General features: G+C 34.0%; 2 protein-coding genes and 1 pseudogene across 2 annotated transcripts; all 3 read left to right on the top strand.

The window, feature by feature from the left end:
* The first annotated feature begins 459 nt into the window (after nucleotides 1–459).
* On the top strand, nucleotides 460–15,266 carry LOC122005592 (ubiquitin-conjugating enzyme E2 2-like). Its single transcript, XM_042560684.1, has 6 exons — nucleotides 460–693; nucleotides 1,245–1,378; nucleotides 1,469–1,494; nucleotides 7,846–7,935; nucleotides 12,957–13,045; nucleotides 14,909–15,266. Exons 2-6 carry the CDS (start codon nucleotides 1,254–1,256, stop codon nucleotides 15,035–15,037), a joined length of 459 nt encoding a protein of 152 aa, XP_042416618.1. The 5' UTR covers nucleotides 460–693; nucleotides 1,245–1,253; the 3' UTR covers nucleotides 15,038–15,266.
* Nucleotides 13,537–13,714, top strand: LOC122007672 (annotated as a pseudogene).
* A 2,816-nt stretch (nucleotides 15,267–18,082) lies between the features above and the next one.
* Nucleotides 18,083–19,703, top strand: LOC122005591 (homeobox-leucine zipper protein HAT5-like). The gene is made up of 2 exons (XM_042560683.1): nucleotides 18,083–18,682; nucleotides 19,055–19,703. Exons 1-2 carry the CDS (start codon nucleotides 18,574–18,576, stop codon nucleotides 19,621–19,623), a joined length of 678 nt encoding a protein of 225 aa, XP_042416617.1. The 5' UTR covers nucleotides 18,083–18,573; the 3' UTR covers nucleotides 19,624–19,703.
* The last annotated feature ends 426 nt before the right edge of the window (nucleotides 19,704–20,129 follow it).

The raw sequence follows: 20,129 nt of genomic DNA, 5'->3' as shown, positions 1-20,129 counted from the left end.
TAATGAAAATTAAGGAGAAAAGTTATATATTTAATATTAAAAAATATTTTAATTTGATTAAAATTAGAATGGAATAGTTTTAGGTAAACCATTTATTATGAAAATTTTTGATGAAAATTTATAGGAGTAAAAAAGTTATTATAATTTTATATAATATATATAAAAAACCTATTATTCTTTAAAAAAATAGTATTATCAATTAACATTCAATTTATTTGTGTATCGGTTCAACTTATTATTATTTAAAAAAAAAAACCTAAATTTAAAGTATTTCTAATTATAGTTTGTAAAATCAGATCCGAATTATACGATTTGAAAGTATTAAATTAATTATCGGATCCTATCAATCCGATTTTGCGAATCTAAGCGTAAAATTAACCGCATTCAATTGTTTTTGGACGAACAAAAAATTACGAGGGGTGTTTATGTAATCTATCTAACGCGTCGGTTTTCCTTGTCAATTGCCATTCTATTCTATGATTGGCTTTCTTCTCGGTCCAATTTCTATCCGCTCTTCTTCCGAGCGATTGATGACTCGTCTCTCATGGCGATTCCTTGACTGAAATCGAGGGGGAAGAGGGGCAGGGCCGGCTTTATAGTGCGACGACGCCCGAGTAGCTTTTTTCCCGTCTTCCAGGCGTCGTGGGAACTGCGGCTGCTCTGCTTTTCCTCGGTGTCGGAGCGGTGTCATAGGTAGAGCGACCCATTCAGGCGCCTTCTTTCTGTTGATCTCTTGATTCTCTTGGTTTTGTCCCCTTCGGTCTTATCGCAGCTGATTGTTGGATGATGTTGTTCTCTTCATATAATTGATTGCGCGAAGCCCTAATTCGGCTTTACATCTTTTGTTGTCGCCATGTATTTTGTGATGATATTGGTGAATGGGGAATCATCTCGGCATGTTTTCGCGTTTTTCAAAGTTGGAACTTGTTCTTGATTTTGTCATCAAAGACGATATGCTCGCTGTTTTTTTAATATGCATTGAATTTCAAGAAGTTTTGATTTTTTTTAGTTGGACCTGATGTTTGTTCTCTATTCTGTTCGAGTTCCTTCTTGTCTATAAAAATAATGGTCCAAATTCTCACCTGACGTTACCCATTGGATTCTCTTGGAAACAGTTTCTTTCTTGAAAGAGGCCATTTCTTTCTAAATCCATTTTTCTTCTTGTGCACGGTTGGTGCTGCGGAGAAAACCTTTTTCCTACATACTAATTATTTTGCTCCAATATGGAAATTTGTGCTGTCTAGGGTGTAAAAATGTCAACTCCTGCTAGGAAGAGACTGATGAGAGACTTCAAGAGGTTACAGCAGGATCCTCCTGCAGGCATCAGTGGTGCTCCTCATGATAATAACATCATGCTATGGAATGCTGTTATATTTGGGTATGCTTGAGATGAACTAGTTGTTGCGGTTTCTTGATTTGCATGATAAGGTGGTTTTACTGATTCTTATTCCTTTGCTTTGAATTGCAGCCCAGATGACACACCTTGGGATGGAGGTATGCTTTTGGTGTTATAATATCTTTTTTAAGAACTGGTTTAACCAAAACACTTTGAATGAATAATTATTTCAGAGAATCCACTTGTATCAGAACATACTGTTTCAGTTTCATGGTTGTTTCTGTCAGATTGCATTTGTTCCTGGATTGGCTAACGTGTTGGTTTAGTAAAAATTCTGAGAATTATTCTATGAGATCCACTTGTACGTGAATCCAGTGTTTCCATTTCATGTTTGTTTCTGTCAGGTTGCATTTTTTTAAAGTGTATTAGCTTATAATTTTATCTTCCTTTTAGTGTTCATGGATCTAGTTTAACATTTTTTTCCAGATACTTGTGAAAATATTGTGCTTGCATATGTGCAGTTGACGAGATGCATATAATTCTCATCCTGTAACTGACGCAGGGCCATTATATAAAATAAACAATTTTCTTTTGTTGATAATTTAAGTAAATTAACTTTCCTAATTGTAAGTATGGGAGTTGAACATGCCCTTTGCGCTCTTAAATTTGCAATTTTTCAATCGTGCTCAAAAGGAGAAAAGTGCAAGCCTAATAACAGTATTTTTTCCACTAATGATAGTATTAAGCGCATATTATCCATGGAAAAATATCATTTATTTGCAATTATCTGTTTCCATTTCCGATGAATTTTCTCCATTACCCTGAACCGTTTTTCACCTTAATATCTGATTCTACCCAATTTGATTCAGTGTTTTCACAAATAACTTACAGAAAGAAAGACTTGAAGACCTAAAATGATGTTAGGTGAGTGCCTTGATAATAGGACACGTACATCAATTGACTAACCTTCAGAAAAGAAACGAAATAGTGAACCACCTTTTGAACCCAAGTCTTCTACTCGAGAAAAAAAAGTGTTATCTACAATTATTTTCTTGATTAATAAAGAACACAAGCCATGATGTATATAGCACATCAAATTACACAACAAACTAGTCAAACAAGATCATATCTCAAACAGTTATTTTTCTCAATTAATGTGTGGTTTTTAGCACCATCTATATTAATGATATAGAAAATTAGTAGGCAAGCCCTGCACCAAAAATGATTGCCTACAGTATAGAAGTTACAAACTCATTTCCCATAGAAAGTCATGTCTTAACTATAGAAGTTACAAATTCAGTTCCACATAGAAAGCTTTTTTTTTTTTGGAACTCCGCGCATGACGAACCAGTCATGGCCGGTCCCAAGCCCAGAAAAGAAAGAGGGTTTCGTTAAAACTATGACAAATATTCAATAAATGTATCCATTAAACTATTGTGCTAATGCTAGGCTGTTTCCCGGAAGGAAAGCATTGTAGGGTCCGATTGTAATGTCTTGGCAAGGACCGCTACCGACTGTAACGTATTGGCAAAGACCGCTATATCTCCATGAAAATTTGGGTGTAGTATTAAATAGGTAAAAGTTATCACACCATATGTTAGATAAGAACAAATATGATAATAAAATTAATATTCTAAGATTTGGAACATGGAACATAGGAACCTTCATTGGTAAGTCAATGGATGTAGTAGATACAATTATTAGGAGAAGAATTAGTATTTTATGTGTACAAGAGACAAAATGGGTAGGCTAGAAGGCAAAGATGATAGAGACCTCTGGTTTTAAGTTATGGTACATAGGAAAGTAAAGTAAGAAATAAAGTGGGTATTGTTGTAGATAGTTCGTTAAAAGATGAAGTTGTAGAAGTAGTTAGAAAAGGGCATAAAATTATACCTCTTAAGATAATAGTGGCGACAGAAACTATGAACATAATTAGTGTATATGCATTGCAAGTAGGATTAGATGAAGTTACAAAAATCAAGGTTTTGAGACGACTTAGATAAAGTATTACAAAATATTCTGCCAAATGAAATGATTTTAATAAGAGGTGATCTAAATAAGCATGTCAGAGTGAAAAATGAGGAATATAAGAAGGTACATGGAGGTTATGAGTTTGGAATGAGAAATGAAGAAGGGAAAATTATATTAGATTTTGTGATAACATATGACCTTATATTAGCTAATACATTTTTTATAAGAAAAGAGAAGAACACTTAGTCACGTTCAAAAGTGGGAATAATAAATTGTAAATTGACTTTCTTATAGTTAGGAAGAAGGATAGAAAGATTTGTAAAGATTACAAGGTCATTTCTGGAGAAAGCTTAACTATCTAACATAGGTTAGTAGTGTGTTTATATGCCTCAAGCATAGTATCAATAGAAAGAAAATATATATGACTCCTAGAATTAAGTGGTGGAAGTTAAAAGATAAGAAGCAAAATATATTTAAGGAGAAGGTAGGAGTACAAATATTAGGTGAAATATACGGTGACTCTAATATGACATGGAATAATATGATATCAAAGTTGAAATAGTAGCTAAGAGTGTACTTGGTGAGTCAAAGAGATATGCGCCATTAAGTAAGGAATCTTGGTGGTGGAATGAGAACGTACAAGAGAAAGCGAAGGAAAAATAAACCGCTTATAAAGAATTATATATTTGTAAGAACGAGAAAACTTAAAAAAATATACAATAGTCAAGTAAAAATGTAAGAAAGTAGTGAATGAAGCAAAGAATAAAACTTTTGAACGATTATATCAAAAATTAGATACAAAAAAAGGGGAAAAGACATTTATAAAATAGTTAAAGTGAGAGAAAGGAAGACGAGATCATTTCTAGATAAAATGTATTAAAGATGAATGTAATAGGGTACTAGTAAATGATGGGGAAATAAAAGAGCAGTGGAAGAGGTATTTTTATCAACTTTTTAATGAAAGTTCAAGTGACTAACTTAACTTAGGTAATTTAAGTAGATCAAATGAGTATAGAAATTTACATTTTATTGTAGAATTTAAACTTCAGAAGTAGAATTAGTTTTAAATGGGATGCACAATGAAAAAGTCGTTGGACTAGATGGTATTCTGATAGAGCTATGGAAGTACGGAAACAAGTTATTGAATGACTTATATAATTATTTAACATGATATTAAAAATGAAAAAAATGTGTGATCAATGGAGGATAGGTACTCTAATTCCCTTATATAAGAATAAGGGAGACATACAAAATTGTGTAAACTATAAGGATATTAAACTAATGAGTCATACCATGAAACCTTGGAAAAAAGTAATAGAAAAATGATTAAGGAAGGAGATCGTGGTGACCGAAAATCAATTTAGGTTAATGTCTGGAAGGTCGACAATAGAAGTTATATATGTTCTTAGATAACTAATTGAAAAATATCGGGAGCAGAAACAATATCTACATATGGTATTCATTGACTTAGCAAAAACTTATGATAGAGTCCTCGGAGAAATTATATGGAGAATTCTCGAAAAAAGAAGTGCTAGCGTAACATATATTGAACTAATTAAGGATATGCACGAGGATGTAACAGTCAGAGTAAAAAATTTCAGGCGGAATAACTGAAACATTTCCAATAAAGATAGAGTTAAATTATGGACGAATTCACTACACACATTCAAGACACGGTGCATGCTGTTTGTAGATGAAACGCGTGAAGGAGTAAATGTTAAATTAGAATTTCGGTGAGAAACACTAGAAGGGAAATGTTCTAGGCTTAGTAGAATAAAGACAGAATATATGTAATTTAAGTTTAACAATATTAGACGTAATGAGACAATTGTTAAGATAAGAGATGACGAGTTGCCCAGAATCGAGAGCTTTAAATATTTAAGATCATTTTTGCAAAACGATAGAGGGATTGAGAGAGATGTTTTACATAGAATACAAGCATGATAGTTCAAATGGAGAAGAGCGTCAGGTGTTTTATTTGACTGTAAATTACTTTTAAAACTTACAGGAAAATTCTACAAAATCTCAGTTAGATCTGCTATGTTATATGAAGCTGAATGTTGAGCTATGACTTGAGCACATGAATAGAAGATGAGAGTTGCAGAGATGAGGATGTTAAGGTGGATGTGCGGACATACGAGGATGAACAGAATAAGAAATGAGAGTATTAGAGAGAAAGTTGGAGTTGCATCTATTGAGGGAAAACTCAGAGAGATACATTTAAAATGATACGGGCATGACCATTGAATGTTCCAGTCAGGTGATGTGAAACTATGACAAATACACATATCAAACGAGGAAGAGGAAGATCAAAGAAAACTTAGTTACTAACAATAAAACAAGATAAAATTATTTAAGTATAGATGATGATTTAGTAGGAGATAGAGTTAAATGGCGTAAAATGATCTATATAATTGACATTGGGATAAGATTTGATTGTTGTTGTCGTCGTTGTAATATAGAAAGCTTTTTGATATTTGCGGAATCTGGGGAAAGGGAAATAACGTATTGCACATCACAATGAAATAGCCATTACATAAGTATGAAAATAAGACTCCAGATAAAACCCTAAACTAGAAGTACAGATGTGGGACTAAATACAGTATTATAAATTGGATAAACTTTCATAAGCAAAATTTAAGATGAACACAATGATTATAATGAGAAACATACTACTGACAAAACTTAAGGAGTTAATGAGGCAAATAACCATTCCCTTTGATCATAGATCAACAAAACTCTTGAAATAGTTGATGTACAACAACTGAGAGCAGAAGAGAAAACAATTGAGGTTTCTAGAGAAAACAGATGGATAACATAGTTAAACCCTTTGCTAAACTCTCTAAAATAAACACATGACATTTTCTCCAGTTAGGTATCCACTGGAAATGAAAAGCACAACTAGATCTTTGTTGGAAATAGAAGAATGAGATGAGAACATTCTCTGTTTAAGTCTTCATTGACATTTATGTGGCATATACGCGAGAAATTGTAATGAGGAGAAGAAAAAAAAACAAGGAAACCAAACCTTTTTGCAAAAAAGTTAAGCAAGCTGTTGGACTGTTGTGAAAGGGAGTAAGAAGCTAGCTAGAAGGAGGTTCGTGTGTCAGGGTTCTCATATCTAATTTTTGGTCAAAGAGGAGATGAAAACTTACTATTGGATTATTTGGCGTGCTCATCACTCGCAAGAGGGCAATTTGGCATCAGGGAGTTTTTCAGCCAAATAACAGAGGCCTAGGAAGCTAGAAGAAGATATGCTTCCAAATTGTCAACCTCTTGTGGCTACAAGTTTAGGAAATTCCACCATGACAGCTGCTGGTTCATAGATATGATCCCTCTTTGGTGGAAATATACATTGTGCATCTACATGATTTCCACCTGCAGGTGTTCTCATAGTAGAGAAAGGTACAAAATATTCCTGCTCCTTGCTATTAATATTCGATTTGTCGGAGTTGATTGATGGCAGATGGCATCACTCACCCAAAGGGCACTTGCTGGATCTGTTTGTATGAAGTGCTTGCCACATCTGGTTGTACAAAGGAGTCTTATGTTGGTTGTGATCATTGGATGCGCATGGGAGTGGTCGAGTTGAGGTTGTCTGCCTCTCATGGCTCTTCTTGTGTGAGAAGGGCACTCAATTGCCTAATTGGTCAAGGATGTGAGGATTGCACAGCTCTCAGCTTGTGCTCGGAAGAAGGCACACTAACTGCATGACATTGGATTAGAGATTTATGAATGTGGAAGAAGGCACACTAGCTGCATGGCTTGGTATATTTGTCAAATGCAGAGTAAGGGTGAAAGAAAAGGTGGATGAACAACATTTCCCGTACCTCTTTGCAAAACCCTTATCCTAAAAGGTAGCTTTAATGCAGTGTAGAATTTAGGAAAGGAAACTATTATATTGCATATCATAATCCGATAGTCATTCCATGTGTATATATAGGATTCATGTTAAAAAACCTAAACTAGAATTACAAATGTCAGACTAAACTCATTACATCCAATATCCATTAACCCCTATTATTCTTAACAATGTTATTGGATTATCGATTCTGGTTGGCTACTTAGCTTCACCTTCAATGTTTGTGGATCCATATGCCTTATAGCATAGTTGACTAACAATCAACTAGCACACCCCTTGTTATATTAGCCGATCATACATTATTCTAGCTGTTGATCACTTTATGATGCGATGCTTCTTTAGTTTTGGTGGTTATATATCCCCTGATTTTTTTATGATATGCTGTACTTGGGTCCTTGCTTTGCTTGCGCAAGTGTCTAACACCTTGCATTACAGAAAACTTTGGCACCTTGGGATGCCGGATAACTTTGACAAGACTGGGTGAATAACCAGAGATGTTATTACGTTTCTTTATTTTATTGATTATCTGGTTCAGCTGCATATCTCCACCAGGATGAGGGTCATCTACTTTAATATTTATTTCTATGCTCGTACTTCATTTGCTAGTTCATATATATACTTGATGCCAATTTTCATTCTTCTAACTACCAAATATGCAAATATTTGATCTTGCTAGGCACGTTTAAGCTGACACTTCAGGTTTCAGAGGATTATCCTAATAAACCACCAACTGTACGCTTTGTTTCTCGAATGTTTCATCCTAATAGTAAGTGCATCACTGCCTTTTCTTTTATGAACGTTCATATATATGTTGTATTCCTTTTAACTCAATATATGTGTGTGTGGTTCATCATTTTGTTGATTTTGAAGATAAAATGACTGCATTGTTTTGTCATTTTCTGCCACAAGTTAGTCCAATTAGAAGGGATCTTGGTATCAGTAAATCCCCCAAGGCAATTGAACTCACTTTTCTACATAGGATTGGATAAGGATTTGTGAACTGGGATTCTAGCATCACGAGTCTACAACAACAAAAACAATCAAGTCGTATTCCACTAGGTTGGGTCACCTATATGGATTTTTTTACATCATTGAACTATATCCTCTACTATAACATAGCAAGTTTAACTACTATTTTGTAAAATTTTCTTTTATGTTAGAGTTTACGATCACAGATAACACCTGATGCTTTACTCTATCTCAACCATCTTATTTGTATTCTATGTAAACCATCTCTTTTAATCTCTTCATTTTTTTTTTTTTGCAAAATACTCCTAAATACTTAAAGCTCTTAGTTACAGATAACTCATCATCTCTTATTTTAACAATTGTCTCATTACATCTAATATTGCTAAATTTAAATTTCATATATTATGTATTTACTTTACTAAATCTAAAATCTTTCTAACATTTCTTATCACGATTTTAGTTTAACATTTACTCATTTACGTGTGTTATCTACTAAAACAATATCATTTGTAAACAACATGCATCTTGGATGTGTCGAGTGAGTTCGTTCATGATTATTGATTAGTGTAAAACAGATAAAGACCTGATCCTTGATAAAAACCCTATCTTTATAGAAAATGTTTCGGTTAATACGCCTAAAGTTTTCATTCTTATCATTATATCCTCATACATATCCTTAATTAGTTCAATATGTATTATGCTAATACATCTTTTTTCTAGAATTCTCTATATAATTTCCCTTGACTCTATAATAAGTTTTTTCTAGGTTGACGAATATCATATGTAAGTCTTGCTTCTGCTCTTGATACTTTTCAAGAAGATGTATAACTTCTATTTATGACCTTTCAAACATTAATCCAAATTGATTTTTATCATTGTAGTCACTTTCCTTGGTTGTTTTCTATTACTTTTTTTCAAAATTTCATGGAATGACTTATTAGTTTAATACTTCTATAATTTATACAATTTTATACGTTTCCTTTATTCTCATACAAGGGAATTAAAGTACTTACCATTCATTCATCATACATCTAATACATTTTATTTTGACAATATCTCTTGTCTTCTTTTATCTCATTTTAACTATTCTATAAATATCTTTTTTTCCCTTATTTTGTATTCAATTTTCAATATAAGCATTCAAAAGTTTCATTCTTAGCTTCATTTAATGCTTTCTTAGCTATTGCATATATTGTTAAAGTTTTTCTCATTTTTACAAATATTTAATACCTTATAGACTGTCCGTTTTTTTTTCTTCACTTTCTTCTGTACTTTCTCATTCCACCACTAAGTTTCTTTACTTGGTGGTGCATGTCCCTTTGACTCACCGAGTAAACTCTTGATTACTATTTTCAACTTTAGTGTATCTTATGACATGTCGTATTTGAGTCATCATGTATTTCTCCCAATACTTGTACTTCTACCCTCTCCTTGAATATGTTTTGTTTTCCATCCAATAACTTTCATCATTTAATTTTAGGAATCGTGCACATTGTCCTTCTATAATAATATGTTTGAGACGCATATCTAACAATACTACATATGTTAGGTAGTTAAGTTTTTCCAGGGATTATATTACAATCTTTACAAATTTTTCTTTCTTCCTAACCATAAGAAAGTTAATTTGTGACTTATTATTATCACATTTAAATGTAACTAAGTGTTTTTCTCATTTCTTAAAAAACGTATTAGCTAGTATAAGATCATATGCTATTGTAAAATTGCAAAATCCAATAATTTTCCCTTCCTCATTTCTTATTCCAAACCCATAACCCTATTCATCCTACCATATTTCTCATTTTTCACTCTGACATACCCGTTTAGATCTCTTAAAATTATTTCATTTGGTGGGATGTTTTGTAATACCTCATTTAAGTCATCCCAAAACTTGATTTGGTGACTTCATCTAATCCTATTTGAGATGCATATATATTAATTACATTAATAGTTTCTTTTGCCACCACTATCTTAAGAGATATAAATCTATAAATCCTATCCTTTCTAACTATTTTTACTATTTCATCCTTTAACAACTATCCACAATAATACATACTCCATTTCTTATTTTACTTCTTGAATATCATAACTTAAAACCCAAATTCTCTACGATCTTTGCCTTCTCTCCTACCCATTTTTTCTCTTGTATACATAGAATATAGGATTCTTCTCTTAATTTTCGTCTTTACTACCTCCATTGCTTTACAGCGAGCGTTCCTAGGTTCCATGTTCTAAATCTTAGATAATTAGTTTTCCTAGAATATTTGTTCTTATCAAACTTATGGTGTAAAAACTCTTACATATTTAACACTACATCTAGTATTCTAAATTTCGAGCTAGGCAACTGTGAGACTGACACACGTAATAGAAGTTGCGTTCCTGTTACTAAAAAAGATTTAATTAATTCAAATAATTTTCAATTGAAATGTGATATTCATAAATCCTAATTAAATTATCCCAATAAAATATATAAAATATATTTAATATAAAAAAAAGTTAATAAATTTTATTAATTGATATTATGATCTTTTTATCGTTTTAAATTTTATTTAAAATTCTAAAAATTCTAATAAATCATATTTCTATTCTGATATTTTTTTTTATTTTATATTATTTTACTATTTAATTGATATTCTGATATTTTTTACTATTTTAAATATATATTATTTAAATTAATAATTAATTAAATGAATAAATAATTAATTTATATAATTTTAATATATCAATTTTAATTCGAGTTATTTATAGATCAATTTTCTTTAAAGAAAACTATATTTAATTATTTTTCTAATAATATTAAGTTGTTCAATAATTGAGAAGAAGAGGATCACAATGATGATATTGAGTTGGTGTCCAATGAAGAACAAGTTGTTGAAAATTATGAAGAAGAAGTAGAATAAATATGTGTTATTTTATTAGTTGTGTAATTTTGATCTCATTTTAAATTTGATGTTATTGTGTTGGAGTTATAGTATGTGATTTATTATGTAATTTATGTTGATACCGTGGAATTCGCCTAGCGGTGTCTAGTCTCCGCCTTGGCGGCCTAGGCGTTGGACGCTGGTATGACGCTAGGTGCTGGTCTAGCGCCCGACTAACGCCTAGCAAATTTTAGAACTTTGACTACATCCAAGTTCTTATAGAGATGTAGCAATCCTTGTCAAGACGATATAGTTGAACGTACAACGCGTTCCTTTCAATTTTAATTCGAGTTATTTATAGATCAATTTTCTTTAAAAAAATTATATTTAATTATTTTTCTAATAATATTAAGTTGTTCAATAATTGAGAAGAAGAGGATCACAATGATGATATTGAGTTGGTGTCCAATGAAGAACAAGTTGTTGAAAATTATGGAGAAGAAGTAGAATAAATATGTGTTATTTTATTAGTTGTGTAAATTTGAACTCATTTTAAATTTGATGTTATTGTGTTGGAGTTATAGTATGTGATTTATTATGTAATTTATGTTGATACCGTGGAATTCGCTTAGTGGTGTCTAGTCTCCGCCTTGGCGGCCTAGGCGTTGGACGTTGGTATGACGCTAGGTGCTGGTCTAGCGCCCGACTAACGCCTAGCGAATTTTAGAACTTTGACTACATCCAAGTTCTTATAGAGATGTAGCAGTCCTTGTCAAGACGATATAGTTGAACGTACAACGCGTTCCTTCTGGGGAACAATTTAAAATTAGCACAATAGTTTACATGGAAGTCAACGTTGGCTGACAACTTAACGCGTAACCCTCACCCTTTTTAATTTGTGTTTGGGAATGGCATTGACATTGGCGTTGGCAGGCTTATCATGCAAGTCCATAACAATAAAATTTAGTCTATTCGTTTTGAACATAATGTAAAAGTAACATCATTATACATTTTGTCAATATTTGATATCAGTCATCATCCATATCTATCTTAAGATGACATCAACATGTTTCAAATATAAATTCAAGCATTACTGATAACTCAGCATCAGGCTCTCAAAATAATTATAAATAACATGTGAGTTTTAAAGTAGTGAAAGCAAAACCGAAGGCAAAACGGGGCATGTGTGACAACATCAACATCCTCATCTTCATCATCAGTGGGAATCTAGTTCACCATTTTCCAAATCTACATCAACATTTGCTTCCAATTCTACATCATCAGTAAAAGGTTTACTAAGGTCCTTAAGGTTTTTTCTGCTTTCATTTGGTTCCCCTTCACCTACGGCTTATTCCTCTTGTTGATCATGCAAGTCAATCATTAACATCACAAACATCAAAGCATTAATCTTGCAAGTGCTATCCACTCCTCTCTCTGTGCACCTAAGAAATTTTATAATTTATAGGACATTACACGAAATTACAAGTCCTATTACAAAAAGATATGGGATGCAATTGATTTTAGCTGTTTCATTCTAATGGTAATATATCACTGTTAATGATCTAAATTAGAAAGAAAGCTAGACAATGGATATAATAGCAAGAAGTGGAACAATCATCATAAAGTATTGAACATCATAATAAGACGTGAAATTTTTTAAGTTTTTTTACAATACTTACAGTACTGAGTCAAATTTTTAAACCATGCTCCTTGGGAAGTGGGATGGTGTAAGGTGGAATCCTCAATAATATGAATTCCATTGGATTTGGATACTATTACATTTTATTTTATCAAAATTTAGCAAAGGCAAGTATTCTAGACCTGAGAAGTTTTACTTTGTTGTATCCAACCAGGATAAACAAAATATTGCAACATAAATAGCAAGATTTAGTTTCTGTTGCTGTTTATACATACATGGTTTTACATTATTCTTATTTGATACGTATTCATTTATGTTTAGTTTATGCTGATGGAAGCATATGCTTGGATATTTTACAAAACCAATGGAGTCCAATCTATGATGTGGCTGCAATTCTTACCTCTATCCAGGTATTGGAATTTTTCAATTCTCAAATTTACTCATACGTCAATCTACTTAAGTTTATTTATCTTCTCCTTGGGGTTTGTTTTGGAGATTCCTACACCTTGAAACTTGCATATGCAACAAGTATAAACTGGGTTTGAAAAAGTCCTCTCTGCTTATTTTCAGCATCACCTCAGATGAGGGGGAAGAACACTTTATAAAGAGTACTATTATATCATTGTTTTGTGAATCGACATAAATCGTTATAATTAAAATATCAATTGTTACACTAAACTCATTACACACTCCCTTTTAAGTTCTAGAATTCTTACTATTTTATTAAAAATCTGGACCTTTATTAATTAATTTTGGTGAAGCTCAAAATGAAATTACATTCCTTTTTAATATATAAAAAATATGCATTGTCATAATTCTTTTTAGTCCCACATGTTAGCATAGGTAACATCGTGAGCGGAGAAGATTCTATAAATATCTTGGGTTGGTGACGTTAGAAAATATACCTTTCTCGGCCTTTTGGCTAAGATCAAGTGTAGTATCTATTCTTTTCAGTTTAATATTTAATTAAAAAATTAAATTAATTTTTTTATGAGGAAAAGTCTGTTACAGTAGCTTGCTGCAGATGTTCTCGAGGTCATCCTTGCGTTGCACTACTGCATGGGCTTGACATACCCTTACCAAGTCCAATTTATGGGTTGGGATACTAATTTACGCGTATTCATATATTATATTACATATGCAATGCATGTGCGCAATGACTAGTATATATTATAGTTGTCTACCTTGCCTTGTGACATGAACTAGAAAAAGATCTCATAGAAAAAGAAAAGTATAACTAACATAGAATTGAAGATAATGATGATAATGTATCTGCATTTACCTCCCTCCATATCCGTGGAGCCGGCACTAGGGGTCATTAAGGTAGTGGATCTATCTTGATGATGAACACATGATACTGTGCAACAGTTGAAAAGCTTGATGATCTTATGCTTTGGAATGATTTCTAAAGAGTTGATGACTGGACTGAAGTTGATAACATCTGTAAGGAAGAGATTAAGCTGGTGACATTCTTTCTAGGAAATTATGTATTTTTTGTTAACTCCCCTTGAAATTTAGATGCCACAAGATTCTAAAGTTGTAAGGATGAAATAACAACTCATGATAGGTGCAGAGTAGAATACATCATTTAGCATATTTCATCTACCCTAGGAGGATATTGCAAGAGACAGTAATGGTGGATATTGCTCCAAGAACTGTAAATGTTAAAAAGGAGACTGCAAAAGCTGAAATATACTCAAGAAAGAGGATATTGGAAGAGAAGAAAGACTTCAGAATTTTCTGCAGTTGCAACTGTTTGAGATAGTGTTGTAGGTCAAAGTGAGATTCGTCCAACATCCTATTTTGAGGTGAGAGAAATGCTAAGAGGAGTCAGAATTATTAGTGATTTTTTACTTTGGTAAAGAATATCAGTAAAAATTGTCACCAACTCTGGGAACAAAGTGTATATTAGATAAAGCAAACAATAGCTAATCACATCTTAATTCTTGCAAACCAAACAAAAATAAGAAAAAAAGGGAAAATTTAAGCCTAGGATTATGTAAAACTCAAATGTCTCACTTTTGACTCCTCTTGCTCTAACTACTTTCTTTTTTGGTCCAAACTATATATATATATATATATATATATAGGGAAGCAGTCTTTTTTCCATGTATCTGATTAATTGTATATTTACACATATACTCTTATTTGCAGCAGACAGAAATATATAGTTTTGAGATGGGTTGAATTGAAATGCATCTAGAAAGCGATATAGTGTACGAGTTATCTAGATCTAAATGTGTTCCTTTTTTTCTTCTAAAAAATGGTTTCAGTCATTGCTCTGTGATCCAAATCCGAACTCACCGGCAAATTCTGAAGCTGCACGGATGTTCAGCGAGAACAAACGTGAATACAACAGAAAAGTTCGTGAGATCGTGGAACAGAGCTGGACGGCAGACTGATGACCATATCATCAAAACATCCTCTACGACAACATATGTTGCTGCTTGTTTTATATTCAGGTTGTATTTCACTGGTTGTAGTAAAATGATTGTCTTCTTTGTTGCCTCCCTACATTCGTATTCAAACCCTGTAATATGGTCCTCCTTGTTTGCTGGATTGGTGATAACTGTCACACATGCTTTCTATTCCATTATATAGACAACTGCAGCTCGTATGCTCTTTGATGGATGGATGATGTGAATACTAATGCCCTCATTCGTTTCCCTTGACAAAATTTATCATTTGCTCAGGAACCTCATCTCATGTTTTTTCTCTTAAATGTTCTTAATATTTGTTTCATCTTTGAAGATTTCTTTAAGACTATTTGATTAGATTAATTTAATTCCTTTTATTTTTTTTATTGTTTTAAAATTTAAAAAAGTTTATGAAAATGTGTTTGGTAAGTTGATTTTAGAAGAAAGAGGGTAGTTTTTTGGAAAATAAAAATAGACCAAGCTCACTTCATAACCATCCGTCAGCCCTCACAGCTTTCGTGGCCAACCGATGGGCGGCATCGTCAGCCCGTCTATGAACCTCGATCGATCTGGTCCCTGAAGTTCATAAGTGACGGTAGTGATCTTGTCCACGTATACCGCAAAGACAAATTAATCGCAGCTCCACATTTCCACTCCCGCAGTATGGAAGAATCTTCTCTTCAGCTTCGGTGTCATTTCTAGGGCGACGAAGCGATGGGCTCGCCGCTCGCATTGTATTCCAACGTCGGGAAAAAGACAAGACGTACACATTTGTGTTAATGTTTTGTTCCATTTCAGTCTTTTTCTTCGTTGTTTTTGTTTGCTTTTAGTTTGTAATAGTATTATTATCTTTAACGTTTTTTTTTTTTTGCAATTATGTCCAATTAGAGATTTCAGTTTATGTTAAATGCTCTGATGTTCCATTCACCTTGGTGGAGAATGTAGGCATTTGCACTTCATATTTATCCTGTTCTTTTTGAAATTCACTGTCATGCCTTTTGATTTGTGCTGCAAATTGTAATTCTTCCATGATATTCAACTCAATCACTTGTGCTGAAATAGCAATTTATGCTAATTTTCGAAAGTCGTTTATCTGTATAACTACTCTATATCTGCTGTTTGTTGAAAGAAGCTTCTATTTTTGTTCACCTGTAAGGAAGACCAATTTATGTTGAACGTATACCGAGGACACGGAGAGGTAGTTTGTTAATGGTCACGATTGGGCTAACTGTTTTGTTTCGATTACTAGTTATTGATGGTCTTCTTCTGGTAGTTATATGCATGCTCACCTGGCTGCATGCTATTTGACTAGATAGATTGCTGTTGCTTGTCTATCTCACATTTGTATGACAAATAGACTATTATACCTCTATGTTATGCTAATAAAGTTTGACTCTGTTCCAATATGCTCATTATATCATCAAAATTCTGGACAATTTTATAGCTGCCAAGTCAGAAGTGTACTTGAATATTAGCTCTGAACTTTGACTTAATTTTGTCTGTCCACATTACGTGGAAAATTATGGTGTCTTAACTAATGTGATCTCCATGATTTCCATGTTGCGTAATGTGACATAGTTTATTGTGTTAGTATCAAAAGTGCACTTAATTTTCCTGAAACAAACATAATTGGAACAGTGAGCTTATTTGTCTAGTATGATATGAAGCAGTTAGACGGATGAGCTTAATTAAGCAAAGAGGAGCAAGTAATGGTGTCTTTATGTTAATCTGTCAGCAAGAACAATAAAAAAAAGGCAACTAAAGATGTATGATGATACAAGAGAAGATAAAAAGAGGAGAAAATGCACCTTATGAATCATGTGACTAATTTGATTTGGTCTCTCTTGTCACACCTTGCCTCTTGATTCAAACCATCTGATAATCAGATCCACTTCTCGTCTTTCAACATACTCTTACTATTTTAGCTTGGAATTATTTATTGCATATTGGAAATTCTTTGTGCATCTTTGTTAGTATCTAATTGCCTCACTGACCCTGTATGAATATTCGAAGCTACTCATCCCTCATCTCAGAAACCGAATAACTGCTTGAAGTTATGCTTAATAGCAACTAGGTACTTTTGTGAAAGTTGGTAGGCATGACCTGGATTCTAAATGGTTGATGCATGACCTCCTTTTAGGAATGAACAAGGATCGGTAATGTAACAGCATTATATTACCACCTGGTGAGTCCATTGTCAAGCAAGGGTCGGTGCGGAACTAGCTAACAATTTCTGTAAATGAGAACACCCTGATGTCCAGGATGCAACACTCCCTGAATCCTCAGATTGTGTTCTAAGCTTGATTCAACAATTGTGGGAGAGTCAGTGCACTACCCCAACACGAACGGAGACCAAATTCATTTCAGTCTGGCGAAGTTGACACAAAAACCATTGAGAAGAATGCCCTCAAGCCCTGATGAAGGTGGGGATGTGACACTAATTTATGCAGGGTTGTTGCTTCCTTTTTCCCTGAAATATAAAGCTTTTCATTTTTGTGATATTTTCAAATGTTATATGGTGTTGCAAAATACAATCTCATGGCTTGGTCAAATCGTAATCGACGGTCCAATGGTGAATATCGACACATGGAGGCTATGCTACATTGCGGGGGAATAAAACTACAAAAGGATCTTCCCGGTGCTTTTTCATGAAAATCACTGCCATTGAGGTGAACATCCTTTTATAATAGTTTGGTTCATGGTAGTGGGTCTTCGTCACTTCGTGCAACATGCATAAATGTCCCCAAAACTCACAATCTCCTTTTTGAATTGAGCCTGCTTACAAGCAAACGCCATGGACCATTCACTTCACTTTCAATTTTTTGTGCTTTAGTTTGAGTCATCTAGTCTCATGTTTCATCTTTATTCCATCCTAACTTCTAATTCACAGATCTTACCTCATTCATATCCACCTTTTTTACATTGCTGACATCTTTTACCAGTCCAGAAATAACTGTGAAGTCTCATCTCCAATCATGTACCGTTTCAGAGTTCCTCCCACTCTTAATTTTATCTCAAGACTTGTGGTCCTAAGAGAGAATGCAAAGCCAGTGTCTGCATTCACTGATGGTGAAGATGTAAACTCCCAATAAAACCAATTCAAGGCAGTAGCCTTTTCACAAGATAGCATCACATACTCCACAAGAAAACACCTCTGTTTCTCTCCTCCCTTAGTTACTATTAATATATTTGTTTGACATACTTCTTTATCTCATTGGGCTCCTTATTTAGCACCCTGAGAGCCCCAGAAACTATAGCAAATCATTTTATCATCCCTCTTGTGCTCATCCAAACTCTTTTTTTTTTTCTTCTTATCCTCCTCATCTTTTTGCTCTGCTTTGGTCCTTTGCTTTCCATCTGGGGGACACAAGAAGATGTGGTGGAGCAACCCTATATCTCAGAGCCCATCTCAAGGCTCAGTTATGATGATGATGATCACCAACTTCTTCCGTCATAAGGTCGATTAGAGAAGAGCGCGTGGCAGAGAGAATTCGGGTCCTCTAGATCTACTGATCATAGAGATGGCTGGAAGAAGAATTGATAGCAGTGGTAGCATGCCAGTTTTGTTTGAGCATGGAAGGACGTATGAAAATGGAGATCATAAGGCACTTCTTGCTGGTGGATGCAATGGTAATTACTTAATTTCCACCTTCATTCAATTTTCCTGTTCTTTAACATAAACTAAAGCTCTAGTTTCATCAATTGCTCAAAGGATTCCATCATGTTGCTGTTCGAGTTCAGTGAGTTTCGTTAGATCCATCATCCTCAAACATTAAAAAGCCAGGATATGTTACACTTGAGAAGACAAATCGAATGTTACTATTGCTCGTGTCTCAAGGGCAATTGCTTGATTGATTCTTTGGCATTTATATCCTTTAACTTCTTGCCTGATATTAAACTTTCCAAAAGAATATTTGGGCATTCTCTTTCAATTCTATCTTCATCATTCAAATTCTCTGGTCAAATGATGATTAATGTATTGTTTTTTTTTTCCAACTGCAGAACGATACTACACTTCAGGTTCACAGTTGATGATGAGATCCGATGAGACACAAGGAAGATATATCAAATTTGACATATACGAAACTGATTCGGACGAGTTCACTCCAAAATTGGGTAAAAAGAGGCGGCTGGCGATCGATCAAGTGCGGTTGCTCGAGAAGAACTTTGAACTGGAAAACAAGCTGGAGCCAGAGAGGAAACTGCAGCTGGCCAATGACCTCGGCCTGGAACCAAGACAGGTAGCCATATGGTTCCAGAATCGACGTGCTCGATCGAAGACCAAGCATCTCGAAAAGGAGTATGAATCCCTCAAGTCTAGCTACGACACGCTCAAGGTCGATCATGATAATCTGGCCAAGGAGAATGAGAAACTCAAGTCTGAGGTGGTTTTCCTCACCAACAAGCTTCTCTTGAAAGAGGAGGAGAACTTCAACTCTGTCAACACCATGAATGCCCTCCATTCGGGCGACAAGGATAAGACTTTTGGCTATGGCTTCCTCAGGCCAGATCACAATCCATGCAGTTATGAGTTACAGGCGGAGGACCAAGCCTTCTGGTCTTGGCCTTAACTGCTGCAATTCCCAGAATTCACCACTGTATCAAATTAACCTTGTTATCCCGATAATAAAAACTACGAGTTTTCAATGTATTTTAATTATTCCTCTGCTCAACTTTAAGACGGTGGTAGTGGTGGTGGTGGGTGAAGCAGAGCAAGGAAAAAGGCATTTTCCATGGCAGCACCACAGCTGAGGAATCCCGATCACTAACTTGGATGCTAATCCAAAAGTGACACCGTCGTCTTGTTTTGGCGTTTGTCGCCATGGCTAGTGCTGCTTCACTGTTTGGAGAGGATGATTTTGACACTTGGGAACAATCCGATTGTCTTCCTCTTCTCGGGGAGTTCTTGTGTTTTACTTTTCAATTCACATGCTGGGAATTGGCATAGCATCTAAAATCCCCCAAATAAAATTATGGTGATTTTTTTTCCCCAGTAATTGACCAAGGGCACATTTAAAATTATAATTTTTTTAATAAGCTTTTAAATTTCTCAAAGGAGCATATCTATTTTTTATTT

This window comes from Zingiber officinale, chromosome 7B (assembly GCF_018446385.1).
Source record: "Zingiber officinale cultivar Zhangliang chromosome 7B, Zo_v1.1, whole genome shotgun sequence".
Lineage (NCBI taxonomy): Eukaryota > Viridiplantae > Streptophyta > Magnoliopsida > Zingiberales > Zingiberaceae > Zingiber > Zingiber officinale.
Note: the sequence above shows the minus strand (reverse complement) of the source record. Positions and strands in the feature narration are given on the sequence as shown.

Bases quoted from the DNA above. Each gene is read 5' to 3' on its own strand.
- LOC122005591 (XM_042560683.1), top strand. From the start codon at position 18,574: ATGGCTGGAAGAAGAATTGATAGCAGTGGTAGCATGCCAGTTTTGTTT. The intron at 18,683-19,054 runs GTAATTACTTAA...TTCCAACTGCAG, and splicing joins TCTTGCTGGTGGATGCAATG to AACGATACTACACTTCAGGT.
- LOC122005592 (XM_042560684.1), top strand. From the start codon at position 1,254: ATGTCAACTCCTGCTAGGAAGAGACTGATGAGAGACTTCAAGAGGTTA. The intron at 7,936-12,956 runs GTAAGTGCATCA...ATTTATGTTTAG, and splicing joins TCGAATGTTTCATCCTAATA to TTTATGCTGATGGAAGCATA. The intron at 13,046-14,908 runs GTATTGGAATTT...AAATGGTTTCAG, and splicing joins CAATTCTTACCTCTATCCAG to TCATTGCTCTGTGATCCAAA.